The sequence below is a fragment of the Pagrus major genome, chromosome 22, assembly GCF_040436345.1.
Source record: "Pagrus major chromosome 22, Pma_NU_1.0".
Lineage (NCBI taxonomy): Eukaryota > Metazoa > Chordata > Actinopteri > Spariformes > Sparidae > Pagrus > Pagrus major.
In genome coordinates this window covers 6,689,530-6,715,387 of record NC_133236.1, presented here as the reverse complement: position 1 = coordinate 6,715,387, position 25,858 = coordinate 6,689,530, and the positions used below count along the sequence as shown (strand labels likewise).

Genomic DNA, 25,858 nt, shown 5'->3' with positions numbered 1-25,858 from the left:
AAATACATATTGTGAATATTGTGTAAGTGGAGTTTGTTTGATAAATCATTTGAAAGAAGAAAACAGTGGGTGAGGCTGGGAGGACTGTGCAATGACATAATTCAGGCTCTGACTTTGTTTCAAACACAAACATGATTCCAGTTTTAAACACGAGGTAAAATGATAAAGTGATATCTTGAGCTGTCTGATGAGGCCTCAGTGTGCACAGAGCAAACCCCCCATGCTCTGTAGACACGTGTGTGTGTGTGCTGATCAGCCATTACGTCTTCATCCCTTGAGGCTGTCTGGGTGAAAGGACGCCGCCTTGTGGCCACATCAGCTTCTCTGTTAAATGCAGCTCCAGGTTCCCAGTCAGGTTTGTCATCAGGGAGGACGCTCAGCAGCAGGTCCGTGTCACCGTCGCTCCCGGGGCTGCTGTGTTGTGCTCTGCTGCCCGCATCAGAGAGCAGGAGGGTCCGCTGCGCTGCTGCCTCTGCCCCCTCTCCTCCTCCGGTCCTCCTCGGAGCACAATGCGCTGATCTCCGCTCCGTCTGTGGAAGGATGATTTCTGTCGTCTCCACTGTGGAGAGCGCTCCCAGAGGTACGGGCACCCCGGCTCCGAGCCTTTACCAGCGGATCAGGAGGGTCTTCACCAGGTAAGATGATGATGACGGCGCTAATCTGAGTGGAGCAGAGGCTCCATCCACTCTCCGCTCGGTCAGAGCAGCAGCATCACTGCGGTCAGGGAGCCCGCTGTCCTTTTGTTTCATACACAACCTGTAACACCGTCATATCAGTCTGCTGCTGCAGGAAGCATGTGGTGCAACAGATGTCAGCGTTACAACCTTGCAGCATCTTGCCTTTGCAGAACATCACATCATGTATGTGTGTGTGTGGGGGTGTGTGTGTTTGAGTCGGGGCATCTTGCACCCTGAGCTACTGGAGCTCAGCCTGGGCACGGTGTGCTGGTCTGGTGCCTGCTGGCACAGGAGGATGCCATGGCTGCTTCATCAGCCTGTACTGTGGCTGTGCTGTGCTGCACAATGGCTGCTCCCCCTGTTTCGTCTCAAGCTGCCTCACACCTCAGTCAGACATGTACTCTTGGATGAGCACACACACACACACACACACACACACACACACACACACACACACACACACACACACACACACACACACACACACACACCCTTTCATTCCTGCCATCTCCTTGTCTTTGATGCCTGGCTTCTCCTGTGACTGTGGAGCCTGGGGCTGTTGGACTGGATACTTGGCTGCAAACTGAATTTGAGACCATCATATTAGTCTCATGTCAGTGTGTGTGTGTGTGTGTGTGTGCATGGTGATGCTATTGTTGCTGCCACAGAGGAATGTTTCTGTAATGTTGTAATTATTAAAGGAGCACTGTGTAATTTTGGAGAAGGAATTTCACACTCAGAATTTTGATATTTACAATATAATGAGGTCATGATACAAAATTTGCAATATGAAACTGCGTTGTCCTTTAAGGTCAGTGTGTTTATTCACTTTATTCAGTCATGAAAACAAAGAGAGTTTGATTATTATAGGCAGAAAGAAATCAGCCAGTGAATATCTTTCTCTTCTCATTAACATTTCTTCACCAAAAATACAGATTGCACCTTGAAAGTAGGCAGACAGAGCAGAGCAGGATCATATACAAGCAAAGAACACAACACGTAGAGCAAGTTGACAGAATACAAAGCCGACACAGTCCATGTCCACGAAGAATATGATAAATATGACCACTGTATTGGGTTGATCTCTCAGTCACAGTTAACTAGGCAGTAAAGAGGCTGCACATTATTCCAGTTGGTCAGATTTGTTCAAAGACTTCCATTCATAACTAGATTGACACTCATAGAGCGCATACCTTGGCCAAGGCACCAAACCCCTAACATTAAAATTGCAGCATGCAGCATTCGTTGCTTTCCATCAGTTTTCCTTTCGTGCCTTTCTGCACGGGAATAGCAACTCCAGACTTTGACACCCGTGAATGCCCGTCTGTCTAGTTGTTCTACCACTACCTGGGTTAGAGGGTTAGGGTTAAAACAATACCTCTTCTTATTTTGGTATGGCAGACACACTTCCTGTGTTTGCTGTAATGTTGCCTTAATTTTTGCATCTAACATCCAGCCTGGTGGGCAGGCCGTATAGCATAGTGAAAGCAAGGTTTATAGGGAACCAATTTATACGTACATGGTGTCATTTTACTACAGCTATTATACTTCGAATCAGTATTTACGTCAGAATGACAAGTTAAAGCAAAGAAGTTATCTGTTGCCAGTTTAAATAGGATTCAGAATGTAATGTGTGTAAACACAAAGCATTAGCCACATGATGTAATAATGGGGCTAACACATATATTGCTTATGATTATGATCTAAAATCATCTTTAATGAAACACTGATGACCCTTTGTCCATGTCTCTTGTCCTCTGCAGGGACCTGTTGGTGACCCTGGCCCTGGGTCAGGCCCTGTCCTTATTAATCTGCGCTATCAGTCTGACCAGCAAGTACCTGGCTGATGACTTCCACGCTAACACGCCGGTGTTCCAGAGCTTCCTCAACTACATCCTGCTGTTTCTGGTCTACACCACCACGCTGGCAGTTCGGCAAGGTACAGACGGACACAGTGTGTGTGTGTGTGTGTGTGTGTGTGTGTAGAGTACTACAAGTATGCTGAAACTAGTGGGATTAGGGCAGCACTTTTGGCCATACCGAATCAAACAGTGCCACGTTGATTTGATTTTCCATTACTAGTTTAACGAGTTGAGCCAACCCCCGAGATGGACCCTCTCAAGAGCAAGGCCAAAGTAAGTAAGGCCACACCTCCGAGCGGGCTGTGGTGACGTCTCACTACTGCGGCCAGCTCGTCTCTCCCTTAAACAAGCCTGTGTTGTGAAACTCAACTCATGTCTGTGCAGGAAACCAGAGAGAACGTCTTTTTAAAAGTGTTCATCTTCATTTTGTACTTCACATATCTGATTCTGCAACAGCTCATATCACTTTCCCATTCTTGTGAGCGCGATATTTCAGGAAAGCCTGGAGAATATGTCATTACATCATGAACTGATTAGAATTCCCTGGTCAAAGGTCAGGGGTCACTGTGACCTCACGAAACACTTTTGAATTGGTCATTCAACGCCATAACTCTTGGTCAGATACTGAATTGCTGACCCTTGGAACGGTGGAGATTGTATAGATCAGGGGTTCTCAAACATATTACTCAACGGTCTGCATCTGAGTTTTATTTAAGGTCATGGGTTAGGAGTGCTGTGGTTAAAGAACAAGTGATGAGAGATGTAGGCGAGACGGTCAGCCCTCCCCACAGATACGTCAGTGAACTCCCCCCTGGAAAACAGCATCTTCCTCCACAAGTGAGAGGTGGACAGGGTTCGCTGTTTACTGATGGTGATTATGTGATGTCATTTAAGGCAAGAAATGTATCTTTGTCACTTTCCACGATGCATGGTGGATCAGGATCTCAATCACGACACATTATAACACCATATGACAGGATCCATTATAAATAGTTTGCTGAGACATTTTTAGATTTACAGGTGGGAACACAATAAAAAGAACACACAGATCTCAACGTTATGATGTGTACCATTACGCCTCTTTTGATTCTGCAACCCCGGTATGCTGTATGAACTGACACACTGGAGCTGCTTGGTTCAGTGTGAACAAATGAAGGTGTTGTGGAGGCGAGCCTTCGTTTTGGCGATATTGCGGAATCTCTGTCTGAAAGGGCTTGTGTGTATGTGTGTGTGTGTGTGTGTGTGTTTTTCAAACTCTAACACAGACAGCAGAGAAGAGAAGCACAGAAATATCTTTGTCGATATGTAAATGACACCAAACATGACAGCAACTCTCAGAATAGTTTTTCATTACATGACTGTTTAGCTGTCAGTGTGGCGGAGAGCCTTACAGAAATAAACCCATATTTGGTGCTTGGCTGACTGTTTCTGACTGAGACTTACGACGACTACATTAAACCTAAAAGTAGAAATTGTGTATTAGAGAAAACTAGACACTTTATGTGTCTGCGATTCAGGAGCAAATTCTCCAGTGTGACATTATTCCATGAACATGTCAGTAACAACACACAACACTCTCATTCTCTCAGTTAACATCACCATGATAATGGTGTTACTGACAGGGAAACAAGCCATATTATACAGCAAGTCATTCTGACCAAGTAATCTGATTGATTTATCAGATTATAACAAATCAGCATGACAGCACATCAAGCTCATCACTAGAAATACTGCTCTTTGTAACTGCCTTTAATGAATATCATTTATGAGGCTTTTAGGGTGCTTTCACATCCGGGATCCAGGCCCGGAGCCCAGTACAGTTGACCTGAGTCCAGTTCTTTTGATTAGTGTGAATACAAGTGTACCGTACTTGGCACGGCTTGCAAACCGTCCATTTGAAGAGGTGGTCTCGAGTACAGTTCACATGTACTCGCGTATGGTCCGCATCAGGTGTGAAAGCAACTGTACCAAAACACGGAAGTGGACTGCTATGCTATGTGTTGATGAAGCAAGCGTTTGCTTCTTCCCCTTTGTGTATATTGGCAGATTGCAGACCACCTAGGTGCATGCTACCACCTACTTTATCAGAGTGTGTGCATGTGCAAGTGCATGCAAACACTCTGGAAACAAGCATACCTAATGTGAAAACACCTGTAAACAGTTTAAAAATACATACGATGTTCATGGCGTAGTAGCTAAATCTGTCCATGAAAATTTTTGTCATGGACAGACAAGATCAAGCTAGCAAGGCAGTTTTGAGTTTATATGTGTGGTATTTCATCAGTTTGTGAAATCCCACGATCTCTTGAAACAACATTAACATCAGCTCAAGTTGGCTGCCCTTACATAGAAGTCTACTGACATGACTGATCCAGTTATTAGTCATACCCCATGTAACTCCGGGGAAGCAGAGAAAACCAGCAGGAAGTTTTTTATTTTGTTTTGAGAGCTAATTGCCCCACAGCATGAATACATTTTGATTATATCTTTTTTTGCCAACTGCGTAATCATATATTACACTCAAGCACCCCAGTCCCGACCGCATCACTGTCATGCCAATAATGATGGTAAAGCACACCCTTTTGTGTAATATTGCTTAATTAAAACTATGTTTATCTGTGGATGTCGAATACACTGTGTATTCAAGTGTATATACACAGTGTATTCAAGTGTATATACACAGTGTATTCAAGTGTATATACACTGTATATTCGAGTGTATATACACTGTGTATTCAAGTGTATATACACTGTGTATTCGAGTGTATATACACTGCTGTATTCGAGTGTATGTCCACAGTGTATTTGAGTGTATGTCCACAGTGTATTCGAGTGTATGTACACTGTGTATTCGAGTGTATATACACTGTGTATTCGACTGTATGTACACTGTGTATTCGACTGTATATACACTGTGTATTTGACGTCACTTAGAATGTGTTGCTCAATAGCCCTGATATGCAAGCATGTTTTTATTCAGTAACTCAAGTTGGTCCTCATTACTGATTCTCAACATATACAGTACAGAAGTACAGTATCTTTTTCTCTGTATCTATTTATTGCCTTGTTCAGCCTGTGCATTCGATACAGAGGTTCTCCAAATACATAAATACAGGGATAGAGATTTGTTTCCAAACAAAATATTCGTAACACACTGAAGATAACACAAGACAAGACAGCATGGCAATAAATGATACCACTGAAATAAGTAACAAACAGTAATACATAGGAGAAGAACAAAAGCTTGTGCTGGAAAGATAAAAGGCATTCCCATACACCTGAAGCCAAACCGTTAGAGAACGCTGAAGCCTGGTTTTATTTAAGGGGTGAAATCTCTGTAAGAAAAAACACAACAGGCACAGTAAACATCATGACTTTCCATTGATATAAGATACTATAGCATCTGTTTTGTTCTATTGTCCTGTCAAAATATCAATTAAAAAAACAAGGAAAAAAAGGCAACAGCCAGAGCTCACTGAACAACTGGTGTCTGCATGAAGACATGGCACTTTCATAGTCACCAGGTTTTTGAGCGGTCAGAAAGTGTCAGGACAGTTACATCTTCCATTGAAATCACCTGACACATAAAGGTGGAGAAACACTGGAGCACTAGTTTCATCTTCACCCCTTGGTCTGTGGTTCACAGTGCTTCTCTGTTTGTTTGCTTCTTTATGTTGGTTTGATTTGCTGTTGATGTGGTGAGATTATTGCTGATGCAGATGAGTCTCGACCCAAAATTGGAAGCAGTGAAGGACTTAACATACAGCAGAGGCAAACATGAGTGTTTCAAGAGGGAAAGCTACATTTGAGGTTGGAAGTTTACATACATACATACATACAAACACACCTAAACTCAGTTTTTCACATTTCCTGACATTTAATTCTAGTTAACCTTTTCCCTGTCTTAGGTCACCTTAATTTAAGAATATTTAATGTCAGAATAATAGTAGAGCTATTGATTTATCTCAGCTTTTATTTCAGTTTACATACACTTAGTTAGACTTGCCAATACTGTAGTTTAACAAATTCTGTGAGTTGGTTAAAAATGAGTTTCAATGACTTCATCCTAAGTGTTATAAACTTCTGACCTAAACTATACATATTTGAGTATATTTTATATTATCAGTGGCTGGCAGGTCAGACTGTGGTTGTACTGAGCAGTGATCTGTGTGAATGTCATCAGGGCGTCCTGAAAGAGAGAGCATTGCTCTCAGTGAAACTCCCCTGAATATATAAAGGTGATTAAAATATATACAGTATATTGTGTGTCCTCTCTGTTCTGATGATGTATACTGAACACACTGACGCTTCAGTTTCTCTGTATCTTCTCTTTCTCTGTTTGTCCAGGGGAAGGCAACTTGCTGGCTATTCTGAAGCAGCGCTGGTGGAAATACATGATTCTGGGTTTGATAGACATCGAGGCCAACTATCTGGTCCTTAAAGCTTACCAGTACACTACACTCTCCAGTGTGCAGGTCAGTGTGTGTATGTAAAAACCTGATTTACCCTAATGGTGTGTTTACACAGACAGAAAAAAGAAAAGCAAAATTTTGCCTCTCATCACACACACAAGTTTGACCATGGGATCATGTGTGTTTATTTGCGTAACTATTTATTCTCCACAAAAAGCCAGAATGCTTTACTGTACATTAGCCATAAGCTAGTTATCAATAGTACGAACAAGGATGTATGTGTCTGTCTTTGAATTCATTTCAGCTTCTCACTGAATCGTTTCACTCAGCAGAGACTCTGGTTCTCTGTCTTCTTTTGCCCCTCTCCTCTCTGCAACTTTATGTTCATGAAGTAAAGTACATTTCCCCTCCAGCTCCAAGGTTCTACTCTAAGGTTACAACAGTGGAATGTGTGTATTTTTCTAAATGACCAAAGGAAAAATAAACCCAATTCTCCAGGAACTCAATTATGTTTCAAAATCTCTCAAACAAATCTGGCGAAACAGAAATCTTAAACTTGGTTTTCAGGGAAATAAAGTTATTCACATTATGTATGCCAGCCGCTTTTTTAGCTAATGCATCTTGTGACGCAGCAATATTTTACAAAGACAAACTGCTAAATGCAAAATGGTATGCATATAAACAGACAATAAACTGAAACATGAGCAGATGCTCACCATATTCTGTCACTGTATTGAAGCTGGTGCTGGCAATGTGTGTGCCCATGCTCATTTGGTATAAGTCATTTAAAAGACCATCCACTAGAGATCCGAATTAATTAAAAACTCAAAATCACCAGACCCATGGCTATTTTAGACAATCCAAATGGTCCAAACCATTAACTGTTTACAGCACTCTGTCTTCTATGAAGCTTCTAGTCTGCATGTGTAGTGTGTTTGCCCCACCCTGAGGCAAGCCCTTTCTTATTACCTACAGGAGACAACAAATCCACAGCTTAGCAACTAAAAAAAAAATACATCACCTTAAACCCAAAACTGCACCCTTAATAAATCAAACAGACTAACCTCTATTAACAAGACCCAGGTGTGCTTTGAGTCTCTATGCAGCTGTACAGTCTTCCAGTGGAGGTCAGCAGTTACCAGGGACAGCAGCAGCCTCTGAGAGGAGAAAGGCCTGGCTCCGAACAACTTACTACAAACGTTTTTGTCTCTGTGTCTCGGTCTTCCCTCTTAGCTGTTAGACTGCTTTGTCATCCCAGTGGTTCTGCTGCTGTCCTGGTTCTTTCTCTTGGTGAGGTACAAGGCTGTCCACTTTGTTGGGACAGTACTCTGTCTGCTGGGTGTCGGCTGCATGGTGGGAGCTGACGTCTTTCTTGGTCGGCAGCAAGGCCTTGGTGAGTACCTTCATTTGGCATATGTACTATATGTAAATACACGTTGAAGCTCAGGATGCAGGTATATGTGGATGCATCTTTCCATCTCTCTTTCTCTCTTGTTGTCCCTCATCTGTCCAGGAGAGCAGAAGCTGTTTGGGGATCTTATGGTTCTGGGAGGAGCTACGCTGTACGGGATCTCCAACGTCTGTGAGGAGTTCATTGTGAAGAACCTGAGCCGTGTGGAGTTCCTCGGCATGATGGGACTCTTTGGATCCTTCTTCAGCGGCATCCAGCTGTGAGTTTGTGTGGTGGGGTGACAGCTAGGTATCTAAGTAACTACTAACTGCGAGTCTAGATAATCTGGTGATCCACTATACTGAGGTCAGTTGTACCACCAGCGCTTAAGCCTTCTTTTCACCCACTGGTCAAGTCTTACACCTGGTCTGGAGCACACGTGAAGTCTAAATTGAGGCCTTTAATATATCAAGTCACAGAGAAGCTGACATGACGGTATGAGGGGGATAAATAATCAAGCGTTTTGTCGTCGACAGTTTTTCAGTTTATCAAGTTTCCCCTAACTCAACAAGTCAAAAAACTCAGATTTTTGCCTTTTTTCTTTGATCATTCATAACATAGCAAACTGCATACAATTACCTACACATTCTCCTCAGGCTCCAAGACAGTGGGAGATCAGAAACAATGTGGCTTACTCTTCCAGCAGTTATGAAACAACACATAATTTAGCTGACTTTGGTCTTGAGAAGCTGCATGGGAAAAGGGCCTCTGTGCCTTACGCGACAGCAACAGCTCCATCAGACTCAGCCGCCCAGCCTTCAGCTACCAGCACTACAGCTTCATCCTCCCATATCCACACATCCTTGACCAGCCCACTTCAACCGCCACACTGAGGACACCATTGTGCCAGGCGCTAGAAGAGGAGATAATAGAATTCAAAGAGAGCAAACTGTTGGACTCTGACAACATTCAGCAGCTGGAAGATTAAGAGTGACAGCTGACTCACATGAACGAGGCCACGTTATAAAGCCTATGTCTGGTGTATGAAATGGCTGTATCCTGCATATCCTTTATAAACAATGACGATCTTGTCACGGGCCGCCTCTCCCACCCACATCCAGGCGCTCCACTCGAGTACCGCAGCATTTTACATGCCAAAAAATAATCAATAGCCCATTCAAAATGAGGAGAACTGTGTTATATGGTTGTGAAGCCTCACAATTTGTCTCGTTCATATGTAAGGACTGTGGTTGCAGTACAGGGCGCGTTGTCAAACATGCACACCCACACAGACATGCATGGCACATGTGCAAGATGTGCATAAAATCCTGCTGAACGTAATCTACAAAAAAATGTGTTTATAGGCTAATATTTGCTCAAAGGCAACTGTCGATACAGCTGGTGTACATTTCCTGAATCAGACCTGCTGAATATTCGGTGCACTGGTGTGACCAATGAAAATGTTTACTCACACTTGACAGAATGTCGGGTGCATGTGCCACCCTGGAGCCCTGAGGACCTCATTGTGCAGGGACTGTGGAAATAGCTCTAGTCATTCTGGGTATGTGCTCTGTTGCAGGGCCATCATGGAACACAAGGAGCTACTGAAGGTTCCCTGGGACTGGCAGATAGGTAAGCATGGACTTCAAACACAGACTCACACAAATTTAGATTCATACACACAAGTAATATTATCACAAAATGCAGTCTACAGGTAATCCAGAAATTGCTTTTAAAGCAGTATACACCAATCAGCCTCAACATTAAAACCACCTGCTTAATATTGTGCAGGTTCCCCTTGTGCAGCAAAAACAGCTCTGGTCAAGGCATCGTCTGAAGACCTCTGGGTGTGTCCTGTGGTGTCTGGCACCAAGAACTTTGTTGTGGATCCTTTGGGTCCTGTATGTTGGGGGGGTGGGGCCTCCATGGATCAGACTTGTTCCAGCACATCCAATAGGTGGTCAAGTCCGATTGGGATCTGGGGAATTTGGAGGCCAGGTCAACACCTTGAGCTCTCTCTGCTTCTGAGCAGTTTTTGTGGTGTGCCAGGGCCCTTTGTCCATCAAGGAGTGCCGTTGCGATGAGGGGGTGCACTTGATCCACAGCGGTGTTCGGATGGGTGGTGTGTGTCAAGTGGCATCCACATGAATACCAGGACCCAATGTTTCCCAGCAGAACATTGCTTTGTAACGAGATAATCACTGTCAATCACATCAGCTGTCAGTGGTTTCAATGTTTGGGCTGATCGGTGTAAATGTAATGTAAAATCATTTACTCCTTATGTGTTTTTGCAGGTCTTTTCTATGTTGGTTTCAGTGCCTTCATGTTCAGCCTTTACAGCTTCATGCCAGTGGTGATGAAGAGAACAAGTGCCACCTCAGTCAATCTGTCTCTGCTCACAGCTGACCTATACAGCCTCTTCTGTGGCCTCTTCCTCTTTCACTACAAGGTAATATCACACTGCCAGGGAGCGTTCCTTTGTAGATGTGCAGGTTAAAAGATGTCTAGAAATCGAACATAGCACAACAGAATCTCTGGCCAAACTGTCGGCAATCAAGTTTCATGGTGGGTAATGTAGGTGCTACAGTTTTTTACTAGGAAAAAGGCCACCTGGGGTTAAAATGTAGGTATCTGCTGTATCGATCTTTTTTTAACTGGCCATCATAGCTTGACTATGTTATACTGCAAGAGTGCACTGATGAATCTGTTCTACACTGTCCAGCTTTAACAGACAGTTCCCTGTTAACTAGAGTCTCCTGACAGGATGGGTTAGGTTATATGTTAAATGATGAACTCTTTATTTACACAACAAAATGAAGAAAAGGATGCTTGGGGTAATTTATAATTATTACATTCTCAGTAGGGGTGCGCAGTATACTGGTTTCATTGACACCAGTGTCACGTTCTGCTACAACATTTTTAGCAATACCATCATTAGCATCAGAAATGTTTTAGCATATTATGAATAATGTGCTTTATTTGAATTCTCTTTGTGCGCTATCCATTTTACTTAGAGCTGCTTGCTTAATGAGGGCCAGCAATGTAAAAAGCAGGATGCGCTTTAAAACTCAGGTTGAAGGATGGATTGATACGGAGTTCACTGCAGTGAAGTTAATTTTAGGTTGGATAATAGACAGACACACACTAGCCGTCATCCAATGGCTTCACTTCAGTACCAAGTTCACACTTGGAAGTGTAAGTTTTGCCATTTTCTATCTATTGTAGCTGGAGCAATGTTGGAGGGACAGTCATATATATATATATATATATATATATATATATATATATATATATATATATATATATATATATATATATATGTATACATGAAGGAAAGTAAATGCAAAGCAAACAACATCGGACCCAGGACAGATCCCTGGAGAACCCAAAGCCGATCAAGCAATACCAACCCACCTCCTGTCTGTCAATCAATATACGGTGTACCTAGAATAGATCCCTGGGGAACACTGACATCACCACTACACGAGGGGCATAGTGATTTATATTCATTTATATTTAGATAGGATTTCAGCTGTTAGGTTTAAGTCTGTCTGTCTCTGTGTTGCAGTTCTCGGGCCTCTACCTGTTGTCTTTCCTCATTATTATCTTGGGCCTGGTCCTTTACTCCTCCTCGTCTACCTATGTGGCCCAGGACCCGAGAGTCTACAAGCAGTTCAGGAACACAGGCAGCCAGGCGGCCACCGACCAGCCGCCACTTAGTCCTGGCGTCCTGGAGCCCTCTGTCACCTACACCAGCCTGGGCCCTGAGGCAGGGGAGGAGCTTCCCGTACGTGTAGCCTAAGATGATGTGGTAGGGACTTCTGTCTGTCGGCCAGGTGGATCAGTGAGTCAGCTGCAGCCTCCAGATTCTACCCACAGTTGTATACAGAGAAACAGAGCTGATGGGACCCAGTCTGTACAGGGCAGCTGGCTGATCACCCAAGTAGGTTTAGGTTTTGAATTATGGCCTGTATCAATAGACAGAGCCTCCAACCCTTCAGTGAAAAAAAATTAAGACAAATTCACGTACCCAAATATGTACCTGAAAAATGAATGAAGAAAATGTAATTAAAACAAACAGCATCATGAGTGAAAATGTTGGGTTCACTGTGAACAAAGACTGTGAGCAGACAGAAGGGACTGAAAATGATCATTCATGTAAGGTATTGTAATTTTATTACATCTCTTGCTTTCTTTTTCTATCTGTAAAGAATGTCTGTGCTTCATACCTGTTTATATGCTAAAGTTGTATTCATTTCATTTCTACAGTGTTTCTAAATCCACCTGCTCAAATTCAGTGACAGGCTTGGTAAGCGAAACACAGACAGGAGTCAAATAATACATTGTCGTAGGAGAATTTAAATGCATTTAAAATTTCTGTGACTATTTTTACACCAAAAAAAACAAAAAAACAATCAGTATTAATCCTCCAGAATGTCATTATGACAGAGTTATGAAGGCTTAAGACCAACATTAACACCTTCATCTTGAGAAATAGAATCTACAGAAAAACATACAGGAACTGATGAAAGATCTGAATAATAATAAAAGAAAATTAGAGACATTATGTTTGGAGTCTGGTGGAGTGGTGGGAGGGAGCTGCATTTGCGGGAGTTTAACTCGTGGCTGTGACCCTGTATTTGTTCTTCCTGTAAAGAAAAAATGATTGAAGTCAGGATGCACACTGTATGTTTAAGACTGGATTTTCACACACGTTTGTTAGATTTGCTCCTCCTCAGGCTGGGAGAAGGTTAATCACATCATGTTTAGAGTACTTCTAACTAGAGATGGGCAGATGTTACTGAAGCTTGTTTCACTCCTGTGAAGCACACTGTATCCATTGTTCCAGAGCCTGTGTCAAATGAAGAATATCACATCACTGATGACGTCTGAAGCTTCAAACACAATTGCTACTTTGGAAAGCGCTTCGTTCAGTTTGATAGTTGTGAAAGTTTTACAGCTTAACTACAGGGAGGTCCAAAGGTTTGACAGCACATTGAAATTCTCTGATATTGTCATGTAAACCTGGAAATAATCAGAAACTTTATGATTCAGGAAGTAAATCACAGTGTCAGAAGTCAAATTGTTATTCGAAGCAAAGAAAGGCTTTCTCAGCTTCAAATCATGGAGAGAATAAACGTTTCTCAGGGGGCAGTGCATGAAACTCAAAAGAGATTATTTGCAGACATTGGACAATCAGGCAGGACATCAGAAGATCAATACATCAAGCTTAGTTCCCTGAGAGATAAAAAAAGCACCTTCGTCACAGGTACAGAATTGACTAAATAAACAACACAAGAGTCCAATCAGCAGTCGTCCTGTCAAAGAAGGCTGTCTTGTAGTGTCTCAGAGGACGAGCAGCAGTTTCTAAACCACTTCTCAGGAGGGAAACAAGGACAGACACTTGAGGTGGGCTCAGAAATGCCAGAATTTCACAGTGGATGATGAAAAAAGTCTATTTACCGATGAATCACAGTGATAGATTAGTGTCAGTAACAGAAGGATGTATGTAAGGACAGAGAATGATACCACAGTGTTTCAACGCCACAGTGAAACATAGTGGTGGAAGATGTTTTCAGAAACCTGCACAGAATTGACTTCACCCTGACCGAGGAGAAGCACCACTCCATTCTTCAGAGACATGCCCCACCCACTGGTTTGATCTTTGTGGAGAAGGATTCATCCTGCAGCAGGATAATGAGCCCAAACCTCAAAGCTTTGACACAACTACTGAAGACCAAAGAAGACCAAGGAGTCCTGACTATCCTGGACTGTCCTCCACAGTCCCCTGACCTCAACCACATTCACCATGTATGGGGCACTTGAAGACTGAGAAAGCTGAGCACTCAGTGTTCACTGTCAGATCAGACTGGGATAACATGAGTCAGCAGGTTTTACACTAACTTGTGGAGTCCATGCAGTCAGTGCAATGCTGTCATGAAAGCAGAAGAGGGACGAACCAAATACTGAGATAGTCTGACATTCATGGACATTTAGAAACAATGTTTAGCTCATATTGTTAAGCTGACATTATCATTCGTAATGAAAATAGCATTACATTAAAAAAAAAAGCAAGGTAGAAGTATTTAACTAGTGGTCTCAGACTTTTTGACCCAACTGTATGCGGTTTGCACATTAATTGATGTACATTAGAGAAATAATCATAGTGGCATTTCCTTGTGATACCAAGTAATGATGTAATAAATAAAGTAGGCAAATGTCATTCTCCAGTCCCATCACATTGCGACTTATATGAGATGTCAGATGGCCTAAATATCAACCATGACCAGGAGGCTTAAAAATATGACCAGTGTCGCATAGCAAATACACCAAAAAGGTACATTGATGGCTCATGTCAGAAACTATATTATATCTAGGCTTTTTGGACAATGAATAATTATTTTAATGTAAAATGTTGACCATCCAAATTGAATGCAGCACAAAAGCATTCAGATTCATTAAAACTTCTCCAACACGTTGCACACATGAGACTACAACCATTATAGATAGGTGTGGTGGTGCGTAGGCCCCAGTTTTAAAGAGCTGCTATAAGTTTTACGAGCCACAAGATGTCACTGTGTTCACTGAGTTTTAAGCTCTGACACTTCAGAAATCCCCAAAGCTTCATAAGGCTTGGTCTGACCATCAGACATTCAGACTCCACTAAGGGCCAAACTTATAAACAATGGATACCACACTAATGATAATCCAACTTATTCAATCAAACAAAACCACTGATCAGGAAGTGACAGGATGGAGGTTTAATATGTGCTGTGTGATACACCCTCTGTATTCGACCCTCATACTGGCAGAAACTGCAACAGGGGAGTGGAGTAAGATGAGCCATCTCCTGTTTCTAGGCAACTGTGCACATTTATTGTCATGTGACCATATATTAAAAAAACGTAGCCACCATTTCTGTCTAGCTCTGATGGATAGAGGCACATGGCAGAAATAGTTATCGTTTATTTTCACAAAACAAATGTTTTTGCTTGTAAAAGTACATCATCTGCCTGTCGGGGGTAACGACTGTTATGTCACACTAAAAGTGTGTGTTAATCATGTTGGTTATTTGCCAATATATAAATCTAGAGATGCACCAATCGACCTGCCAGGGACTGGAATCGGCCACTCTTATTAATACAGTATGTTACTTATGTGTACATGTTTTTTGTATATTATGTATTATTGCTAACTTGACCACAGATCCCTTTGCATGCAAAACTGACGCTTGAGGAGTAGAGCATCATAGTTTGAAGCTTAAGGCCGCTGACCAATTTCTCATATTTGACTAGATGGGAGTGTGAACGTCTTCATAATAATGGGCCAATAACAGTAACAGCTTGGTAGCTAGGCCAACATAAAATGTTATGTTATAGCCAGTTGTATCACCCTAATGTCCACTGTCCCCATCCCTCCATGGACTGTATACATTAGTATATTACCAACCGTCTTGAATGAAAAGGATCCTTTTTCAGGATCCTTTTTCGAATCCTTTCAAATTCCACAATCCTCTCCATCTGTTGAATGACCGATTATTTGTGTTTTTGACTGTATGCTGTCGCTGTTCTGCCATCAGAAATACATTTCTCCTCCTGCTGCCTTTTAATTGGCTATTGTACTACACACTGCAAAAAATCCCTGGGAAAACTCAAGCAGACTCTTCTGGTCTGCATGTTATAAATTGTTTTGTCTGATTTTGCAGAGCGTTGACGGGAATTAAGAATAACTGCATAGAAATAGCCAATCATCTGACAGATGGTCTCATTTGCTTGTGTATGCCATAAAGAGACATCAGGAAGAACTCCCTGTAGCTGCTTTAACTACTGCTGCTCTTACAGATTGTTTCACCAGTGGCAACATCAAAATATTCTTAATATTAAGTTCTGTTTGGTTGGTTCTATGATGTTTAAGTTAGCTTCTTGGAAAAGGAAAATTTATGATTCAATTACTCTTTTTGAAAGAGGTAGATTATTTATTAAAATTATGCTGAGGATAAATTTAAAGATTCCGATTAGTTGTTGTTCCCCCGCATCACTCAACTTACTCAGACTCAGACTCAGATAAATGTACCCCAACCTGTAACAAGTTCAGCCACAGGAAACCTTTTTTTAAAGTCATATTTCCAGGGCCCTTTGTCATTGATGTATTCTTATAATTTCTTTTAATAGGTAACATTCTGATATAAGGGTTGATGTTTTTATTGGACTTCTATCTAATTTTTCCTTATTGATAGCACAAAATAAGTGAAAATTGGCCAACTTTAACCTGCTCTCTCCACATTTTTGCTGTTTGTCAGTTGAAAAGGAAGAAGAAAGACAAGCTTTATTCATTTTCTTATTGTTTCGCAGTTTCAATATGTACAGCCAAGTCTTACAACACAATCCTGTCTGAAAGCACTGCTGTGAACAGAACCACATGCAGTGACATGCCATGTCTTTAGTGTTTGTTTTCAAGAGACAGTACTGGGATGCCTTACCATCCAAATTCCAATAGATAAGTGGGTAAAACCTTGGCTGGTCCTTCCTGCTCAGTTTGCAGCAAGAGCTAATAGCCGTTTGGCTGTTGTTCCTGGAACATCATAACTGATGTTGCAAAATACGTACATTAGAGAAATTCTCATTTGTAACATGTGTTAAACCTTTTTGAAATTGTCTATTATAACACAAACCATGTCTGCCTACCAAGTATTTTTTGTCTTCTAACCAGACATCACTTTTTTTGTAATTACAAATGATAGGTTTGCAACAACACCAACACTAGTCACAGAGCGATGACATCATGACAGTGTGATTGGTCAGTTGTAATGACAGTCCTGGAACAACATTAATTATGATGTTCAAGGAACAACACCAACACAGTGAAGCCAGACAGACGCAGTGTGCAGACTGAGAGCATTATATGGCCTCATGTAATGTTTGTCTGTATTTACTGTTTGAGCCCTAATTGAAACACTGTTCAAACGTAATGTTGCAAGCGATGTATTTTCCTGTTGCCCTTTGATTTACATGAGAAATGGACTGGACCTACGATAAAACTGTATAGTTGGTTTGGTCTGGTTCTTTGTTCAGTTTATGACTGCTTATGATTCCCTGTCTGAATTATTTACAAAGGACTTTCATTACTCTGCTCTTTTCATTGGCTTTTGTATTCTGATTGATGTAGTGCATTGGATCATTGTCAATGTACTAACTAAAGTGTTACTTATAATAAAATAAAGCGTCTTTGTCAGAACACCCAGCCCGACAGGTTTGTGACTAGTGTTGAAGTTTGAAATGTAAAGTGAACACTTGTGCCAAGTGGATCATTCTACACAGACCAGGTGTGGAATAGAGTGCAGCTCTGTCCAAACCAAGTAGTAACCAATCCCGACCCACACTCAACAGCCTTTCTGTTTTTTTTTGTCTGAAGTGACATAAAAAGTGCTCAGTTTGTTTGGCTATGTCACATATAAGCGAAACCAGTAGTGGCAAATATTTGCCTCCCATTCACGTCCATTCTATGGGAGTGAAGGGGCAAATAATACATATAACAAATAGCCTCTGTGTTGCATTAAAAGCATTGTCCTGTAAATAACAAATCCAATAGCTTTAAGGGACATATAGCAACTAACACAGACAGTAGTTCTATCACTTATTATCAGCTATCACTTAATATCACTCATCAGTCACCTTTACAGTCTTTATTTATTTTTACGTTATATTTTCACATAAAGAACTTGAAAGCACCATGTCATATGAAGTGACCAAACTCGACCAGGTTTAGGTTGGGGACCCATGCTTTACTGTGGACCTCCAATGATACTTTTGAGATCTTTTCCCATTAGTGTAAAATATAGATTTTTCAATATATATTGGTGCCGGCTATGGCTCAGGAGGTGGGGCAGGTCACTAATCAGGAGTTTGGTGGATCAATCCCTGGATCCCCCAGCTGCACGTTGAAGTATCCTTGCGCAAGATACTGAGCCCTAAATTGTTCCCGATGGCTGTTCCAATGGTGTGTGTGAGTGTGTGTGAGTATAGAAATACCATGGGGCACTCTGGTTTGGAAGCTGTATCGCTCTTGACGAACAGGTCGGCACCTTGCATGGCAGCCTCTGCCATCAGTGTATGAATGTGTGTGTGAATGGGTGAATGTGATGTTGACTAAAACACTAAATGCAGTCCTTTTATCATTTACTGAATAGTTGTATTTTTAACTCATCTATACATTGTCAAATCTGCCTGAGGACACTGCCACATGGCTAAACTGATGTTAGTTAAATCATGCCTCACACACGAGAAGTTGGCAGTGTTTCTGGATGTTGTTGATATGTCTCATTTTTTTCTGGTAGAATCTTGCATTTGTAGATGCATTGTTGGTGAACTACATTTGCCAACAAAGTTTTTCTGAAATGATATGACCCCTTTAGCAGTTCATCACAGGAGGAGCTGAAAAACATTTCTGAAAATGTCATCATTGGCCACTAGATGGAATCCTTGATTCATGGCAAAACCTGACTGCTGTCAACTGAACCAGTGTGCTGCCAGTGCTAGTGAATGCAATCTGTCTTCTTATGTGTTTATACGGCCTATCAGCTGTAAGAGCATCTAAGCTTTCTAACTTTAGTACTGCTGGTGAAAGCTATCTGCTCTTAGTATAACTACATGATGATCACTAATCTAAATATGATAATGTGAAATGTTCAGTGGTGTTTAATGTTATCTCCCACAATGGTTACTTTTTTAAGCTGCAGTAAGTGGACAGGAAGTTGGCTATAAGTTGGTATATAACAGTTCAGCAGGTTTTTGGTGATTTATGAAATATCAAATTTCACATAATTTAAGATGTGTCTGTGCCTTGTTATAGCATCAGCTGCTCTGTCCCTCTGTGTGTTGCTGTTGCTGCCCTCCACAGATTGTTTTACTCTTGTCTCATGGCACAATTATTGAACATTTATATTAGCCCTTTATTCATTTTCTATTTTATTTCATGAACATTTTTCTCTATGAAGAGACATTTTAAAAAAAAATTGTCTTCAATATATGTGATTTTAGGCAATGTTATGTGGGAATCAGAATGAGGTCAGAGTAATTGCACAACGGTGCATCAAAAGGGCATAGCCTGGTACAGGGTCGACAATACGAAAATACTCAGCATAAAATACACAATAACGCTGATCGACCAAGTATCCTAACAGTCATCCATATGTGTCATATCCACAACTTCAACATCATGTCAATCAAACAAGTGTCAACCAGTATCACATCTACTGTAGAGACACCAGTGCATGCCAGTCAGACGTTTTCATTTGTTAATTCACATTTCTTGGTGCAAGTTATTGGTAACACTTCACAATAATGGTACATTGATTAATTTATATATTTATATATATAAACATTATTAGACACAAGTTTTCAAAGTTGAAAACTTACATACATACACATTAACAAACATCTTTGTCAACCACATTCTAATTTTAGTAAGTACCTTAACTTGTTAAGAACTGTAAAGTCTCTGCTTGAAAATTACATGCCCATAATTAACAGATTGTATCTCTGCAACTACAAGGTCTATTTGAATAACCGAGGTATCATAATAAGGGGAACACTTGAAATATTTGTCCAGATGTGCAAGTATATATGCCACTGGGTCTGAGTAAATATCTGCTCGGGCTTAACAGGTTAATTAATATGAAATCCCATACTAAATGTTAACATAACATTTGTTGATAACTTAATGCTTATTAATGTATAAATTAGACATTGGTTAGTGCTTTTTTCACTAACTGATGTTGATATAATCTTTATAAACTAATTATGTATAGTTAAGACAAACACCATTAATGAGTGATTAACAGACACATGAGTTAACTGCTAGTTAATGCTTACCACTGCAATTACTATAATTTATTAATTAACTTTTCTATTTTATCAACTTTATTACTGTTATTAGAGGCTTATTAATCTATTATATGATATGTAAATTAAAACCTTAATTTCGATGGGCATAGTTAGTAAATGATTACTTGATACATGAGTTATCTACTATTAGTTAATGGTTATTACTCCATTACCTGTTGTCAATTAATGTAACCATATTATTATTGTTACTATAAATAAACTATTAAATAATGTATGAATAACCACCTTAAATAACATGAACACCATTAGTAAATGATTACTTGACACATCAGTTAACTGTTAGTTAGTTAGTTATTAATCCATTAATCAATGTTAAATAATGTGTCCTTACTTTCAATACCTTCATGAACATGATCGTCACTAGTAAATGATTGACACATTAGTTAACTATTAATTGTGAACCAGTAACTGGTTATTACTACATGAACTATTGTTAATTAGTCTACCACTATTGTCAAGTTTTTTTCAGAACATTTTTATGATCACAAAATCACTGAAGGTGTTGCAGTAGATTTCCAAAAGCTCAGGACATATCATTCATCTCTCCAATCACTTTTACAACTGTCAGCACTTAATAACACAGCTTCTGATTGGAGAGGAGTGATCAACATGTCCCAAAATAAGTGTTTCCTTGATGGATAACCAATGTGAAAGGACTCCTTTCACTATCATAATTTGATCCATTCGGTCCGTTAACATTGGGAAAGTCTAGAAAAGTTAGTGGAGGACAGGACAGGAAACAGGAAGTAAGCCAGCATGTCTCAAGTGCAGATTCTCTATGGGCCCCACAGGGTGGAAGATACAGGCAATTTTCTACCCAGGAAGTTAAACTTTTATCCCTGCGCCTCTGAGCAGCTTTCATAGAAATGAATGTGGCTCAGCCTTGGACGCTGTTCATGACGTGTGAATAGTGTGTTAACAAACAGCAACCGGCAGAAAGAGAGAGAGAGACTTATGACTTTCAACCTCCTTCATGAAAACATATCTACCAGGTACTTATCACAGCACTACACACACACACACACACACACACAGATTCAAAATCTTCCTGTTACAGAACCTTTTCATAAAAACATCACCAGCTCGCTCCCCCTCAAGCTACAAACAGCCCCGTCTACACACTACATCAGAGAGGGAGAGAGAGAGAGAGAGAGAGAGAGAGAGAGAGAGAGAGAGATTGAGAAAGAGAGAGAGAGAGAGGAAGCAGGGTTGGGGAGAACAAAGCAGACACAGACCTGCAGCTTTTAATGAGAGGAGAGATGAAGAAGGAAATGTACAACCCCAATTCTAGAAAAGTTGTGACGCTGTAAAACAAAAATAATATAATGCAGTCAGTTGCAAATCAACTGTGTTTACAGACAATCCTTTATTAAGTGTTCCCTAACACATATGTATATCCTTTGTACAATGTGTTGTGAAATGTGTTTCAAAGTGGTGAACCTGAGCCTCATCCTTACTTTTAAACCACTGAGCCTTTGGACAATGCCCCTTTCACAGTATGAGATTATATTATAACACAAGGAAACTTGTGTAATATCAAGTCACTCAGCTCCAATGTCCTCTGAGGTGGGGGGAAGATGTAGTGATTCAGTCTGTGAAGCCAAAAACAGAGCAACTGTGCTTAGCTCTTACCTTCGTCATAATACTAGCAGGTCAGTGCTTGCGACAAAGAAAAATGGCAAACCTTCGTAAAGGTAGATATCAAGCCATTGGTGGAGATACCTGGGATTGGGGATGGTTTAAAATCTGAATGGCTCATTGGATCCCATGTTTTCTCACGTCCAGTCCACAAAAACTGACTGGAGTCCCTGCCAGCTCACAAACTGTGAAATAAGAAATTCCAGATACCCAAAAATCTGAGTGCAAGTGATTTTTTTCTTAATAAAATGTCCCCTTTAGCTGGACATAGCATTGTTTCACTTATTATGAATATGTAAAACATTATTTGAAAGAAATAATATTCAACCACATCATGTTACAGAAATATGTAGTCATATAGGCCTTACGAGTATCAAAATGTATTTTCCTATTGTAGTCTTTAGGCCTGTCTATCTGCTGACCTTTCAGTCTCACACCATCAAAGACCTGACGTGATGACAGTGAACACATCACTTTACATATGGCTTACAAATGACACATTATATCAGAGAGGGCTCAGTGGATGGTTCGAGGCATGCAGGCTGATTGGCAGCCTGGTGACTGACAGCATGAGGGAGATGGACTAGCACCACACCCAGACAGACCACAGACCGACAGAAAGACAGAGAGAACAAACACAAACATAAAGGATGGGTAAAGAACAGAACAACTCGGAATCAGGGAAGGACACAGCTGGGCCAAGACAGATAAAGCATATACTTACAAATATCAAATATAGCAGCATGCGGCTATTAGGCGGCTTCAAGCTGTTTTCATTCAAGAAGCTCAATCTGCTGTGACTAAAGCTGCAAGCAGCAATGAGCGGGACTCACTCAAATTTGCGAAATTCTGTCCACCAGGTTTTGAGGTACACATTTTGTTGGTATTTTTGGCGCCCCCTATGGTTGGGGTTCAAAATGCTTTTGTATACCTATATCCAACCATGGCCTGAAGATATCTCCAGAGTTTTATGATAATTGGTTCAGGTTATTGAATTATGGCTAATTCATTCTAAGCCCCACCCTTTGCGAATAATGTTTTGATTGATAGCAGCCATGAAAGAAACGTGTATAGTCCTTAGAGCTAGAACCTTAATGAAATTGAAGAGCAAAACAATTCAATGTATTGTCTTTGTTCTGCATTGAATTGAGTATTTGTCATAAAGGATTAGCAAATGGTCACATTCTGTTCTTACTTATGTTTTAGGCAGCATCCTAACTCCTTTGGAATAGGGGTTGTCCTGAACTCATACCCTGCTGCTTTTATTGGCTTGGGGCTACACAACACTGCCCAAAGGTTGACACCCACAGACGTCTCAAACACAGCCAAATAGTAAGAAAAGTGTTCAAAAATTGTTGTTTACATGTCAATTATTTTAAAGTGGAGTTGGATTTTATTAAATATATATTTCAAATTATATAAGTATATATTATCTATATTTGATAAAACTGTGTAAGAGCTCTCCCTTTTGTCCAGTCTGTTTCCATTAATGCTGTTTGCTGTTAATAAGAAACCCAACAGTTCCTTAATCTGTTTCACAATACGTTTTATAACTGTTCAGAGGGCATCATTAATGTCATCATTGTATCATTGAGCTATATTTTTTCTTTTTGTGTGTGTGTGTGTTTTACACAGACTTTCCCTGTGGGCTGAGGTACTGTAGGTGTGGGTGAGTCCTCCTGCTCTCACACAAAGGCTCACCAACAACAAACCCACATTAACAGCAAGCAAGCAAGCTTGGTGAAGTTATTCAAAATATTGCCAGCCGTCTGTGTGACTTGTAAACGTTAGTGCTTGATAAATCACACAGCTTAAAATACACTGAGTCACTCTCTCCTGAGCAGAAAAATAGATTCCAGCCTTTTCATTCACACCGTAATAAACCTTAAGTAGATAGAGAGGTTTAGACTGGTGTAGTCACTCAATAGAGGCATACCATGGTGAATTTGAAAGAAGAAAAAAAAAAACAGTAAGTGGCCAGGCCTAACTTTCAGGCTAGTAGCCATGACTGCTGAGTGAGGTTGACAAGTGTTGGGATAATTGGATTGGAGGGTAATATCACATCAAAAGACGTCACCCATGCTTTTAAAATGGCTGTAATTAGGACATTCTTTAACTTGGACACAGAGGAGATTATGGAGGAGCAGGGATCAGAGCACATTACAACCATCCAGGTGACACATTTTCATTCAAGTTTTAGGGGAATTTGAATCAAAAGCCTATAAGTGAAATGTTTGAAAATAAAATTCATGCTTATATGGCAACTTGATAAGAAATAACAGGTAACAATTCTTCAAATTCATAGATAATTCAGCTTTTTGTTAAAATGTGGATATTTGTTTGCCGGTTTCACCATCCCTCTCATTGGAATTACATTCATATGAAACTAGCAGTGTTTACATTGAGCCGAATGTTCTGATTATAATCAATTTAAAAGCCCAAGGAGAATACCTCACCTCATTCAGAATAAACAGGCCCAAACCCAAGGAAGTTTCAATTTGGTTGGGTTTAGGTCAATAAAAACTTTGTGGTAAATGTAATGGAAAAATCCAGCCAGTATTTCTTCCAGTTTAATGGTTTACGTTCCTTCTCAAACAGAGAATCGGAGTGTAGTTAATAGTCGGACTTACTCCATTACCATCGCAACCAGACTGCCATTCTAGCAAGATCACATCATTGGTGTGGATGGCAATACCATTGATATTAATAGGGATATTAGCAGGGATAATGATAGCAGTCACTCACAAGAGGCCATATTTTAAATGATCTGTGGCACATAGTCTAAAGTGCATGGTGCATGTGCGTTCAGGTCTTGTCCAACTCCCTTTTGCTAGTTAAACTGCCGATAATCTGGGCGCAAAATGAGGCGCACACCACAAAGGGGTTGTAATTATACTCTTAATTAGTCATGGGTGTGTTTTGGGTGTAACTTTTATTAAACCAACCCGGATGTCAAGTATTCCAAGCAGGTTCACAGAAGAACAAGGCATAGATATTTTTCAACATTGCAAATAAAAGTGTGCTCGGAGGAGGTCTATACAGCCAGCAGATAGGGCCTATTTTGCAAACTAATATTTTACGAACTAGGCCTTAATACAGCAATGAGGAAAAAAAGGCATGAGACCAATATAAACAACCAATGACTCATTAAATGGCTCATTTCGGTCCCACAAGGACACTTCACTGATCACAGATCAGAACTTAGGCTCGGCTATACAGGTAAATACATTATGTACAACCATAGGTACATTATTATTATATTAGTATATAGGCTAAGCATAGCCTTAAAATAAAACACAGGCTAAACAAACAAAGGATGATAAATAAAACCAATGAAGGAGCTTAGCCTTGACATTTAGTCTACCTATGACCTCTGGAGTCTGTGGACAAGCAGACAAAGATCAAGGTAGACATTCACTACCATTGCTCCTCAAGTACAACCACCTAGCCAGTTAAGGATTTTTCCTGGCATCAAATAGGGCGGTGGTGGTAGGTGCTGTGCCCAAATTCAGCTAAAATCTTTTGATTGGTCATTTTCACAACATTTTTAATTCATGACAATTAACCACAGTTTCAAGTATAGTTAAGTGTGTTCTTTAAATAAAATAAAGCAAAAATAGAAATATACTAATTTACAGTTAAAGTGCCAAACACTTGAACTATCCCTTTAAACATCAAAGTTCTTTTTCTTTTCTTTTTTTTAAGAAAAAGAAAAATAGCTCACAGGATACAAATTTAGCCTTTAATCATAACAACCATCAAAATGTGGCCCCATTACAGGGCAGTGGCATTGTTTTTATGAACACAGTTCACAGCCAGAGGCAGAACATTTCAGCCTCTGGCCTCTTTCAGCCGCTTTTTATCAGATAAAACCTCCAGATAAGGCCTCTTGGTCTGGCCCATCGATGGCAACCTTGCAGCACACATCCAAGTGTCTCGCCTTCAATCTGTTGCACAGTGGTGTCTTCACCTTTTCA

General features: G+C 40.5%; 1 protein-coding gene across 1 annotated transcript; it reads left to right on the top strand.

The window, feature by feature from the left end:
• The first annotated feature begins 540 nt into the window (after positions 1–540).
• slc35f1 (solute carrier family 35 member F1) lies at positions 541–12,142 on the top strand. Its single transcript, XM_073493287.1, has 8 exons — positions 541–635; positions 2,441–2,616; positions 6,886–7,013; positions 8,184–8,343; positions 8,464–8,620; positions 9,920–9,972; positions 10,635–10,789; positions 11,909–12,142. Exons 1-8 carry the CDS (start codon positions 541–543, stop codon positions 12,140–12,142), a joined length of 1,158 nt encoding a protein of 385 aa, XP_073349388.1.
• The last annotated feature ends 13,716 nt before the right edge of the window (positions 12,143–25,858 follow it).